Source organism: Embiotoca jacksoni, unplaced genomic scaffold (assembly GCF_022577435.1).
Source record: "Embiotoca jacksoni isolate LCO1_2020_lvr unplaced genomic scaffold, fEmbJac1.0.p SCAF_31, whole genome shotgun sequence".
NCBI lineage: Eukaryota > Metazoa > Chordata > Actinopteri > Embiotocidae > Embiotoca > Embiotoca jacksoni.
The window spans coordinates 1,045,360-1,059,383 of NW_027185383.1; the positions used below are offsets into that span (position 1 = coordinate 1,045,360).

Below are 14,024 nucleotides of genomic sequence, written 5' to 3' on the forward strand. Positions count from 1 at the left end.
ATCTCTACAGTACAGAGCACATCTAAATCCATCACCAACTAATCATTAGTTACTCTTGAGTTCATCGTGTTTGTGGCCCACAAAGTGAAGTGGTGAACCATTTCATCTTTACTATCGAATATGTGGGTAAAACTGCAGTTAGTGCCAGAACTTACTTGAACAATGAATGTAGGAAGAAATATTTTTAAATTATTATGATGTCTGAGTTATTATGTCTGTGTCTTATTCACAGTAACCTGTAGGTAAATGGACAGACCCAAAAAGTGGCCAATCGCAGTACAGAGCTCATTGATGCTGTTGAAATCCAAACACTGTAGTCATCAATAACTCAGCATTAGATTCTAATGACTGTATTGTGAATGTGGCCCCTCAGCTAAAGTGGTAACACTGACAGTGGTCCAAAATGTTTTTGCAAATAATCCATAATGATCCTGCTTAATGAATCATAATCATTGATGATGTACTCACCTTAGTTAATGCTGTAATTCATGTTATTCATGCACAAGATCATAAGTGAAAGACTTTAAACTCACATTATTGCCAGATCATTGATGAGGTATTTTTGCATGAAGTAATGCTTAATTCATGCATAATAACAAATAAAGATCCCCAGAACCACTGTGGTCCCTGTGATTCAAAACATACCTACATATACTGTGAAGTACATCTTTACTTATTAAATTACTTATAAAACAATGAAATACATTTGCTTGGTTTGGGCAGAGCCAAAGCTTGTCTGCAACTAAATAAACAATTGACCATCAGCATGTTGGTTGGAACAAAGCAAACTGATTATTAGACAGAAAGCAGCTTTCGGAGAGTCTGTAACATCTGGGAGGAATTCATTGGTCTTAACTGACAGGTAAGGTATCTTGGAGGAAAGATTTTGGAACAGATGAGTAGGCGTGAAGGGCTAGCTGTATTTCTCGAGGGATAACTGACAGTGAGTCAGGTGGAAGTGTGCAGCGTGGGCGACAAACGGTATGGTGTCCCTCGGATGAACAGGATGTGGAAGAGAATGAGATGGTGATGGAGGAGGCTGTCAGAGCAGGATTAGCGGTTAGATGTTGACCGATGTGCAGCCGGTGTGTAATAGTTAACCAGGTAAGGACTTGTTGGTTTCATATATTGTCTCAGGTTGCTGCTGAGTCAATAAAACAAAGGTCTGTACAACCTGAATGGCAGTTTATGTTTGTGAACCAGATCTGGATACTACTTTCGTCTTTGCTTCAGCACCTTGACACTGACAGTACCGAGCAGTGAGTGTTTATAACGTTTTGTGCAGAAGCTTGAAAAATTGTAGTAGCCGAAATGTTCAGCTGATGTGTTTCTTTTATTCAGAAATATCAGCAAAATGTTCTTTGGCCCCGCACAACTGAACGTTGGCGATGTATAGGACTCTGTAGCAATGACGTAAACACTGGGACAATGTCTGAAGGATTGTGTGTGTGTGTGTGTGTGTGTGTGTGTGTGTGTGTGTGTGTGTGTGTGTGTTGTGTTGAGATGCCACGGTTGCTGCAGTGTCGCAGACAAACTGAACACAATTAGCAATCTGATCCACTGCCACCTGAATTATGTGAATACTATTCAGTCTTAAAACACAAAGCTGACAGTAGCTTTGGGAAAAAGATTAAACACGAATGTAACTATTGTTATTTCTGTTATTAGTTGTTAGTTTGATTCCATAAGTGTCACCTTGGTTCGATCTTAGCTGAAGACTAATCCACCAGAAGAAGTGAAAATACCTGTGTGGGTGTGCAGAGTTTTAATCTGAAGCTGCCTCTCATTAGCTGTACAGTGGCCTTGTGCACTGTATGAATGTGGAAAGCAGCCGAGGTCCATCTCTACATCACTGAGGTCCATCTCTACATCACACAAGAGATGTACTAAAACAAGAACATTATTTTTGATTATCTCCACTGTGAAACATCACTGTGTCCTTTAAACACTGTTTTTCTAATTGGACACAGCGAGCTGTCATATTTACACGAAACATCATGTTGAAGCCATAGTATTTGATGTCACATTTACATAAGCAGGTGATACAAACTGCTGCTTCATTTAATTCTCAACAACAGCATTTTGTTGTTGTCGCTTCACATCGTGCAGATGTGGCTAATCCTCCAGCGTTCCCAGCGGAGACTTGCATTAGCTTTGCAACATTTGGCATCCAGGAGAGAGCTTCTCTTCCTGTAAATCCCTGACAGATAATCTTTCTCTCTTTACCCTCCTTCCCATCCCCCATTTCACTCCCTTTACTTTGTCTGCCTTTGATTCATTTCACAGAGTATATTATACCCCGAGATGTCAAAACATCATCAATATGAAAGAACCTTGAGAGGGCTCTCAGTGTTTGGATTCTCACTCCTCTTTTGAAATGGAGGATTTTGCGCCAGTTGAGTAGAACTGATTTATGCTGATTCTTCTCTGAGTTGTGAGGTCTGAGCTGTACATGTTTTGAAGCCAGCAGGAATGTAGAAAGTGATATTTCTGATTAACCATCCAAATATTATAATATTACTGACACTCCGCTTGTGACCGTGTCCAGGTGGCCCATGTTTATCACACAAGTTGCACTATTTATCTACTATCAAAGATACAATGATTATTTGAACATCACAGATCAGTAGGTAATGCTGAATGTACACCAACGTATGTGATGGAAAGCGTGGAGGTCGTCCACTCTAATGAACAGAGCCTCATAAAAGCATCAGATTGCTTAAGCAGAAATATTTTACCGACATATTGATCAGAAAGACTCATAATACAAAGTGTAAATCAGTACTTTGTCATTCCACCACTTTGCTTCCTCCTCCATGGCCACAGTTAAAAAAACACTTTGAGAATGTTTGGCATTTCCAAATAAGATGTGTCACTTTCATCATTGACACCTGGGCTGTGTCTCAAATCGCATCCTGGCATACTTACACTTGCTGTTTTGAGTGCATGAGTGTGTTCACCTTGTTAAGTATGGGAACATGCAGTGCATTCTGAGTACCTGGGTGACGTACTTACACCGGCCTCCCAATTATGCACGGAACAATGGAATTAACTGCAGCTGTTGCAGAACACCACATTATACTAATGCAACTCCCACTGCCACGCAGAATATTATTGATGTTATTATGTTTCACAAAATATCACCATACTGCTGTTGGATAGAAGCCATCAGTATCACGGTCATTTCTGGTCAGTGCAGAATTCAGTCAGAATTCATGTACTACACAACTCAGTGTACCAACATGTAAGGGCCCCAATAGAAGTATGTGAATTGAGATACAGCACTGGTTAATCTAGCCCCAGTCTCTTTCTATTGACATAATGACACTGGCATTTTTGGAGTAGTGCCTAGTTGTCCAGAGAAACCTCACGAAGAAGGTAAATGCCTTCACATCAAAACATTATTCTTTATTATTTTTTAGACGTAAAAATGTCTAAATAAAACTTCTCTTGAAGGAAATCTAAGTCAAAAAAGCACAATTAATGATAACTGGTATTATCTTTAATTCTACATCTAAGCAGACCAAAACATTCTCAAAGTACATTAGATGAAATGTTAAAATTCACATCAGTGCCTGTGCTCTCTCCCTGCAGTCGAGTGGTCAGATTCAGGAGCCGAGCCCAAATACAATTTGGCCGCGCTGATCAGAGACGGCATCTTATTGATCCTTTTATCCGCTCTGTGATCCTCCTTAATCATTTGAAACTCACCGAGAGAGAGACACTCCCTGTCATATGGTTGACTATTTAAATGGCAGCTTAACGGTTTTGAAATTGGCAGAAATAAAAATAATTGACTTTAACCTCCAAATCGTCCTGTTGCTGTTTGCTGCATACTAATTGTATTCATAAATAATGTGAAAGAATGAAGGCAGGAAACACAAGTGCAAAAATATTAAAAGATTAAAAGATTACATTAGGGGACAAATAAGTAATTAAGTCAACTAACATCACAGTTCACAGGATGGGGGGAGGGGGGGTAATGAATCAATAAAAGAGTAAATTGACTAAAATCCTGTCTCTCCAGGTGCATTGAGGACTACAAGCGTGGCTCAGATGGGAGGTCGTGCCTGCCGCTGTCTGAGGCCTGCACTGAGGGAGTAGACTGTGGGGAAGCAGCAGATATTCCCGCCAACCAGACGGTGTTCGGAGACCTTTTCTACGGATACAACAACCACACCAAGCAGAGCACCTCCGGACAGATCCTCAAGGCCACGTTCAGGTGAGCACACAAGCTGCTGGTGGAGTGGAGCATGCGGGACATCGTTGCGCTACATGTATCTCAGCAGGGAAACAGGTAGGGAGGGTTCGGGCTTTGAGCTCCCACAGTGCTGACATCATCCATGACGGAACTGTTTCTGTCACCATGTTTTAAAGCATGAAATAGTCTGAAGTGACAGTTACAGTTGTGAGTACAGATAAGAACACGCAATCTATATGTGGGTGATCTAAATAAGGAAAAATATGTGTAAATTCAAAATATAAAGTTTACATCTGAAATGATCAAACCTCAGCCAGCTGTGAATTCTACCTGATTGCCCACCAACTCCACCTACCTACAGTAAGTCATATATTGAGGTATCCCCATTATTGTTAACATTATGTATAAATACTAGAGCTCAGACAGCAGAAAAATCGCTGCTGTTTAACAGTTTTATAGTCAAGTTCAAATTCCTTATTTTGAGCTTCTCCAATGTTTGAATGTGCTGCTTTTATCTCTTTTATGCTATTCAAGGTTGAATATATTTGAGTTTTTAAATGTTGCTGGGCAAAACAATTTGATGTCACCTTGGGCTCAGCAAAATTGTCACTGGAATTTATTACAACTTTTTTTGAACAAGATTCATTGAGAAAATAATCACTGTAAAAATAGCCTTCGTACATATACATGCTCAGTGTAAGTTGTAAACAGACAGACTTTGATTTTCTATATTTGTCCTGTTGAAAAATCTCATGACAAGACCAAAAGCACAATACATTTTTCCAAGAGTTGTGCTGTGTCCAAATCTGACCCACAGTTGTGTCACATCTATAAAGAAAATACACACGAGTGAGCCATACTCCTGCACTGGAGCATCATTATTAAAACCACGGGCACTCTAGTTTATTTAGAAACATTTAAAACAGATTTATAATTGCGATCACTTTCGGTCTTCCTGTAACGCAGAGGCCACTGAGCATGCTTAGAAACACAGACTGCTTTTTGTGCTGCATCTTGCAACCATTTTACTTTGGACTAAAGTGCTTTGAGGAATGTACAGTGTCTGGAACAGAGACTTTTCAATACAAGAAGCACAAATATATGTCTGACGCACAATAAGAAATGTGATGGATTCATAGAACCACGCAGTGTTGACACGAGGAATAACAAAGACATACAGAGATGAGAAAGACTGACAGCATCAACAAACAATGCTATTTTTTTATCTGAACAGAACACAATGACAGCCAAGGCTAAGCCATGAATGGGACATTTCAGAGCACCAGGATGAACTTCCATGCCTGACGCAGACCACTGAGACTTTCTTCAGGCTTGACAAAGTAAACAAACAGCAAAGCGCAAAGTCCAAAGAGAAAAAGAGGAAAATTATGTGGTCTGGACATTCCCAGAACCAAGTACAAAAAACACTAACTTTAAACAAGTTGAAAAGGTGAAGATAATTATTTACAGCACAAATACGTCCCTGAGCATGTGCAGTGGGCTCCACTTCACAGACCTGCTCTCCGGAGACTGTGAAAGTCATCACCATTATTAGTTTGTGCAGCTCTCTCTAATCCACTGTTCCCATATTATTTAAAATGAAGAAATAGTTGAGCTCTATGGTGAGGACACATAAACTAAATCAGCTTTTGGATGAACAGACAAAACTTGTTAGTAGGATACATTTATTGTTGTTTTTGGTTCTTGAAAGGATTTGTTGATTTTAATCAAAATGTAGAAAATCACTGGCCTTATCCTTTTTAAGAGTATTTTGAGGGTGTGCCAGCTCAAACATCCCAAAGGGTTTATTTCATTTTAGGACTGAATGCTAAGATTTTAGATCCCAGTGCAGTATTTAATTATTATCAAAATAGATTCCCTCTTCCTGGGAAACATGCCTGCAGTATGTATGCCATTGAAAACAAAGTCCATTAATCAGACAAAAATGTCAATCACGACAGTGTCCAACAGATTACAGCTAAAGTTACAGAAACAATGTCCCTGTGTGTCAAACAGCAGATTTCCATGTATTACCACCTCAGAGTTATAACCTCAGGTCAACACCGTAAAGGTGCTCTTATAGGGCCAATACTATCAATTATTCTTAGAAGAAATTGCCTGTTTTATGTTTAGTTTTTAAAGGATATTGTTCTGAAAAATAGCAGATGTAAATAAATATCAAATAAAAAAGCCAGAAAAGCACTTAGCTTTTTCTTTGGGGAAAATATATTATTTTCCCTGGAAGTAATGAGTCATAAATCACAGCGCAGCATTAAGCCCTGTATGTCCCTCTTCTACTGTATGTATGGGGCTGCATAGAACAATCCAATAACATGATTGTTGTTGTTATTTATTGTACCTATAAACACTTTCAGGAATGTCCTCTGATCAACACAGATTATTGTAATAGCACTTTCTATATTGACCAAGCAGCAGTTCGTACGGATATGACAGCAAAGGGGAAGACATAAGGAAATATGCACAAGAGAATCACATATCGTTGCTTCATATTCCTCTTATGGGGAAGTCAGACGACGAGGAGTAAGGTGTTTAATCAGATGTCTTCAAGGACAGTGGCTTTCTCATATGTAATTTCACCTTCATTCAGACAGATAAGAGAATTGGAGCCATTTGTTATACGTTACATACAGCATTTTTTTTTTACACACAGGAACAACACCTCTGCATTGAACCTATACATGAGCAGTGAACACACACACACACACACACACACACACACACACACACACACACACACACACACACACACACACACACGGCGCAGTGGGCCGCTAAGGTCCTGATCCACAAGCTCAAGGTGATGGATACTCCCATTTCAATGTAAAGTACCCAAACAATTTATAGCACACTACTATACAGAAAGTGATGTTAGTTTCCTGAATGCTCTGGATCAAACTTTCAGATCCTCTCAGGGCCGTACAGGGTTCAAGTCACACATTTGCAAAAATAGAAACAGTTCATAAATACTCAGGAGGTAAATATGCCTCCACTGGTTTTAAAAGCGTATCAGATTGAATGCGTACCTGTAAAGGTCATTTCATGATGGGGCAGGATTTTGTGGTAGATTTTATGTCAGTTCCCCTCCTACAAAATAAAGAATAGTGATAGTAAAGCTTGTCATTATTGGGGATTGTCCTCCATAAAACACAAGACATATCTCCTAATCTCAGGCAAATACTCAAAGGAACATAAATACCTCCTGTGAGAGGCTTATGTATTAAGCTGCACAGGTCAAAATAGATGCCGTGTTCATTGTTTGTACATGGTTTGATGTAGACATTACAGTACTTTGAAGGTGGCTAATTATCACTGTCTGCATGCTGCAATCATTTCCACTGAACTCAGGAAGCCAGAAGGTCAGCACACTCGTCTGCGGCCAAGGAATTTAATTTGGGCCGTGCATGGATTCCGCCGCCCGGAGGCAACTCCCCCCACTTAGGGATCCACCACTTGAGTCGGAGTAAGGGAAGGAGGGGAGAGGCAGGAAAGTTAATATCATCAAGAATCTAAATCTCCAATTCTCTGGTCTCATTTGGAAGTGCTTGTGAATGGAGAACTAAGGCAGACTTTGAAGAGCAGTGAATGCTTTCTGTGCAGATGAGGTGGTGGAAAAGGAAGGGAGACTCTATTGGGAGGCATGGTTAATGCAAGACCTAATTATAAGAGATTGCATCAAATGAATTAAAAGTGACCAGGAGCCAGTGTGCTGAAATTAAATCGAATTGAATCAGATGAATGCGTGAATGTAAAATGAACAAAAGTTATGGGAAGGGAGCATCGTAACTCAGTGCCGAGCAGCTGTTTGGAGTTGGAAAATAATGGAGTTCTTTGCTCAAAACCAAGAGCTCAAATATAACTGGCATTAGTTTTTTTTACATGTGCGAGTCAGCGTCTGGATACGCACGTCTCGCATGAGTTGTCCCCGAAGAAATTCAATGACACACTGTAAGAAGGACTTGCTGCTGGTCAGTATCATGCAAGAAAATGTGGTTAAAATATCGGTCCTGTATTTTATGATATATCAAATTAGACCCTCCAATATACTGCAATAAGGCAGAAAATTTTTAATTGTCAATGTACGAGTCAAGTGGAGGACTGCAAGGCATAAATGTCTCTCTGTGGCTCTGGAGCAGTTGCATTCATTCAAATGCCATCAATTGAGTCCTGTCAAGTGGATTCAGAAACTAAATCTGACAGAAGTATTTCAGAAACATGCATCAGTGGGCTTGACAGACATATAACAGCGCTTTTTAAAATCTGAATCCACGATCCAAATCCTTTCTGATCTCATTCAGAATCCATTCACTGAACCTTTATATTTCAGCAGTCAGGTAAAGGTGAAAGAATGTTTTGATCAGTTATTTGACTGAGAATGAATATGCAACTATTTTATTGCCAATTAAGTATTTTTTTTGTATATATAAAAAAATCAAAACATGTTCCCTCTTTGGGGTTCCTAAATGTGAATAATTAAGAGGTTTGAGAGCAAACAAAGGATTCCATGACATCCCCTCAAGAGCTCGATAAGGACATGTTTTACAGATTCATGATCTTGATTTTTTTTTTTTATCCATATTTATGTGATAAAACAAAATAAAGATAGCGTTTGCATTTGCAACCTTTTCCTTGTTCTGATGGCAGTTTTCAGTGAAAAAAATTTCAGTCAACTTTAATGAAAACAAACTGAAGGTGAAATTTCCAGGTGAATATACAAAACATTAATCTGACACATTAACAGCCGTCGAGTAAAAACTCACTGATGGAAAAGTTCAACTTTAATTTAGATTTATTGAAACTATAATAATAATTCAGTTCCAGTTGGGACTCATTTTGGACTTCACAGTCCCTGGCAGTCTTTTGTTTATTTTTTTGTTTTGTTTTTTTGTCCCTCAATCAGACATGGCAAATACAGATAACAGTTGCAGAGAGAAAATTAACTGACCAATTTTATGAATAGAATTCATGTTAATTTGCTCGAGCCCATGTAATCTGCAGCTGACCATGTTTGTCATTTTAACAGGTAAAAAATTGTCAGCCAGATGAACCAGATTTTCTCCACCAAAACAATTGGAAGAGAGTTAAACGGTTTGAAAAGGGATTTGTTGACACCAAAGTAAATCAAGGTAATATAAACAATACAAATTAGATCATAAACAGAAGCAGCTGTCAGAAGTCAAGATTAATTATGGGAAATGTAGAATCCAGCATTTTTAGAGCTTAAATCACACCAGGGACTAAAAACCAGGAAACCGGCTTCTGCTGCATCGATTTTGCCAGTTTCTTCTCTCCTTTTTTTCTTAATCTGTCTTTTGCTAGACTCATAAAATAATTTGCAGGGTTACTCTAAATAGGACCAGCAGGGAGGCTGAGTGTCACTCCCCCTTTAAATACAGGCCTGTACGGTAGATTTAGCGGCTCAAATGTAGTTATTCTTTTGAGGAGTCTCTGAGGCTAAAAACAGTGAACTCTAGCTGAATCTCCTCATCACTCCCACAGCCTCCACTGCTGCTAGACAGAAACACAGAGGACCAGGCAGTGTGCAGTCTGACTGGAGTCAGAGAAACCTTTCAAACTGCAGAACATTCACTTATTTTTAACAGCAAAGTTGCAGTGCTCAGCCTCCAGCAGCCATTTACTTAATCATGGGTAACTAAAGTATGCGTCCTCACATATCCTTATTAGACGTACTGTTTGCTCTTGAGAGAAAGGAGGGAGGATGCATGAGGAAACCTTTGTGATGTTCTCTGGCACGTCTTCAAAAGCCCCCACCCCACCGCTCTGGAGTGGCACAAAGCATCTGTCTCCATCATTCAGTCAAAGGAAGAAGTCAACATTTTATATTGTTTAACCACCAGTGGAGGTTTGTTAATTTTCACTCCAAACACATATCATCATCTTCACCTTTTGAGTTTTGTTTCCCTCATCTGCAGTATCATCATTATTTAGCTTTTTTCCTTTTATTTATCTGCGAAATATACTCTTGTTTACCTCCTCTTTTATTTTCTCTACTTTTTGCTCACAAAATATCCCTTTCACCCACAGAAAGTAAAAAAAAAACTGTAAACAGTCCCTCCAAGTCAACATTTGCACTGCTAATGTTTTATTTATTTTGGGAAAAGGCCTGTACGAGGAGGAAAATGGATCTGCTCTGTGGCCCCTGCACAATTTTTAGAAAGAGGGAGGAAATAAGAGCGCAGCAGCCAGTGGTGGGAGCAGGTGGGCCGAGAGCATAACACACACATGCGTGCACTCACCGATACACGACATTGCCAGGGTGCTCAGGTATGCACATAAATGTGCGCTCTCATACAATCAGGCATCTGCACGCAGCCACAGTCCTTTCAACTGCATCTCCCGAGGGCGTCAACACACACTCCGACACACAGAGCGGGTTTGATTCTCCTCACCCAGCGTGGCTCCCTCATGGTCTGCCTTTCAAGCTCACCGGTCCTGAAACGCTTCTCATGTTTGTTTTGGAAAGAGTAACACACCTCACCATCCCTGTGCAGGAAGGTGGTTATTATCATTTCAAAAACAGGTCTATTCATTTGATTTCCTAGTCGGCAAAATCCTATCGAATCACCAGTCGTCATTGGCATCAGGCTGGTGGGGGGAGGATTCTGGTTACAAAGCAAGATGAGATTCACGCCTGAGCCCATGGAGGAGGTCTGATCCTGGTGACATCTCGGGAATGATATGATCTGGGTTCAAATAACAGAGCTGAGTTCCAGGGTGTCTGTCTTCCTGTCTCTGTGGGAGAGAGTGGACTTCAGTAATGAGATGTTAAAAAGCTAACCTCCTCTCATTACTCCATACCCCCCCCCCCCCTCCTCCGCTCTCTATTCCTCTCTCACACGACAAGCTCAGAGCAGGTTTTAATGAATATTTTAGTGCCCTTTGTTCTCATTCTGCTGGATGCTTGGGATCAGTGATTAAGTCCACACTCCCAGCTGACATCCCCCCCCCCCACTCCCTCATTCTCAACTACTTCGTTCAGGCATCTTTTCTTCTTTCTTTTTTTGGTCCCTTCTTACTTTTTTGGCTCATTTCATCCTGCTGTACAACACCCTCAACACGACGCCCTCAAGAGGAATACCTTCACTGACTCGGTTAATTAAAGTATGAAATGTGTTTGCTGCAGACTAATGCAGACGGTGGGGTGGGAACGGGCTGCTGGTGGCCCCAGTTGTCTCTCATTGAAAGCTGTGAGTCACATCGTCAGGGGGGATCATTGTGAGGAAAACAAAAAACAAAAAAGTGAAAAGACTCTTGTCGTAAATCAAAAGTGTCCCGGTGTTTTGTCACATTTCAAGTTTCAATAATTCATCAAACAGGTGGCTTCTTCAGAATACGAGAAAAAAAAAAAAAAAATGAAATGTAGTTTTGGCAGTTGAACAAAAGTTCCTTGAACTTCAAGAGAGAAAATTAATGATGACATCCTTTACAGTGCCAGATGGCTTTTAAATGTTACATGTCATCCTCCAACCAAATTAACAGTGAAAATTGTCAGACATGAATGCAATGATAGGAACCAGGCACATATCCCACTTAACATGCATTCAAGAGGAAAATAACGACAAAAAAAAAATAAATCTGAAATGCAGTCCTTAAATTCCCAGTTTGTGTGTTTTGTTGAACTGACAGCTGAAATCATGCAGAATTACTTTGAGCAGAAAATGACATGTTTGACTGCTGTGTCAAGAAAATCCCAATCAACCCTATTTATTATTGTCTTGGGCTACAAATGAAGCAATATTATCATAATAATAATAATAATAATAATTCTGATGTTTTAGTATAAGTTGATGATCAGTGCTGTGCAAAATTGTTTGGCAATAAAATAAATGTTTGAGGAAACTTTCAAAAATAATGTTTTTTTTATCTAGAAATTTGCTTTATATAAAGTCCAGAAAATGAAAAGGTGGTTGATGTGAGCACCCTTTTACTTAAACAGTATCACAGTTACTTTGGCAAGTAAAACGTTCCGAGCATCTTGGAGAACTTGCTGTGACCCCCCCAAGACACACTGCCTGCGTATGTATGATGCTACCTTGCTGTACTGCTGCGGCTGGCTCACACGGATGTGTCATCCTGATGGCCATCCGATAATGGCTATTAGTAAACCCAATTATTTGAGGTCCGACAAGTGAAGAGTTGGAATCAAAAAGCCGCCACATGATTTTGTTGTTTCCCTTCATTCAGAGAAAGACAGAGGAATAAAGAGAAGTGGGTAAGCTGGGAAAATGCTGCCCTTCAATTTATTATTATTGAAAAAATATCATCAGAGTCTGGATTGGGTTTCTGCTACGATTTTATAATGCACGTGACCTCCACTGTCTCCACATGCAGTTGTAATGCAGTTGCTGAAATTGTTATTATTATAAAATGATATTTCTTTTCATGTCTGTTACATTTCCAGCTACAGCCTGTAGACATTGAAAAATATGGTGAAGGGTGTCATTTTAATGTTGCTGGTTAAAACTCTCATCAGCATGTCTTTTCACTGTCTCTATTTGCTGAGAACCACAAGCATCACGCATGAAAAGTAGGCCAGATGCCAAAACTCCAGACGTTGCTCTCCAGCAGCGAGGCGCGAGTCGTGCGGGAGACACAGCTGTGTGGCTGCTCTAACCTGGTAATTTGGGCGCCGAAATGAAAACCGAGAAGATCCGCGACCACCACAGACGTAATGTAGGCACCGTGTCTGAGGATTCAGGCTGTGTCAGTTGGTTATTTCTTCATATAATCCCATAATGTTGAGATCAGGGCTCTGTCAGGGCCACTGCGTGTGTTACAGGACTACTGTTGTTTCTGACCATGGTTCTATATGATTGTGGGATTTGGGATTAATCAGACGCCTGCCTGATGGCACTTTGCATTGGTTAAGAATCTAAACATCTGAAAGGCCTAAAACTTTTGCACTGTGCTGTTTATGTGATCAACTGAGCAGTGGTCCTGCTGATATTGCACTTTTTCTTGCATTATTGTACATCGTTATTCCACTTCAGAGGTTTGAGTTGCAAGAAAAAGAGTCAGTCGAATTGAATTCCTTCTCAACCCTGTCCATCAGCTTTGTTTCACATCACCAGCAGGTAACTTTACATTCTATGTATGAGCCTAATTGCTTACTATTCACTGTTGCAAAGAAAATGCCATTTGAATGCTGGTATTTGACGCAGCCTCTACAGTGATGTGTCTCCTCCACTCAGTCGCTTCGCCAGCTGTGACTTTGTGATTTGTAAATAGTTGTGTATTTGTCTTATTTCTCACAGCTCATGGCAAGAACACTGAATGAATCAAAAGGTACATCATGCACAGAGTGTATTAATGGGACAACTGTCACCAGAGTGAATGAAGACCTTTCTTGCGTTTCTATTGGCCGTGTTTATAAGGCGCAATGCTATTATCATTTATTTTTAATAAATATACACTTGTCATTAAAGTGATAAGAACATCCATTTAGTCTAATTGAGATGCTCACCACCTTATCTGCTTAATTTAATAAGTGGTGTCAGATACTAGCGGGAAATATTCTCAGCATACAGGAAGTGGTAATTTGGCATTTGAGACCAAGATAAACAGCAGCAAATGAACCATTCATCCAGACATGTCTACACTCGGACAGTAAATGTTTTGCTTCTTTCGTCCCATCGTCTCATTTTCTTTTTCTTTTTTTATAGACAAGACATGTTGGTTAGCCTGTTTATGCTCTCATTATGTACAGTATTTCTAATCTGTCATCAGTGAAGGGCCAGATACAAACCTTCAAGTTAGCCAGATAGGAAGATAAACCATGAAATAG

At 39.9% G+C, this 14,024-nt stretch overlaps 1 protein-coding gene across 5 annotated transcripts in view; it reads left to right on the forward strand.

The window, feature by feature from the left end:
• The window catches only part of astn1 (astrotactin 1), a 397,274-nt gene that overhangs the window by 177,807 nt on the left and 205,443 nt on the right, over positions 1 to 14,024 (forward strand). For all 5 annotated transcript variants that reach the window (XM_069164339.1, XM_069164341.1, XM_069164342.1 and 2 more), the window contains one exon: positions 4,028 to 4,222. In XM_069164339.1, coding sequence (XP_069020440.1) covers positions 4,028 to 4,222 — 195 coding nt within the window. The remainder of the gene's footprint in view (positions 1 to 4,027; positions 4,223 to 14,024) is intronic.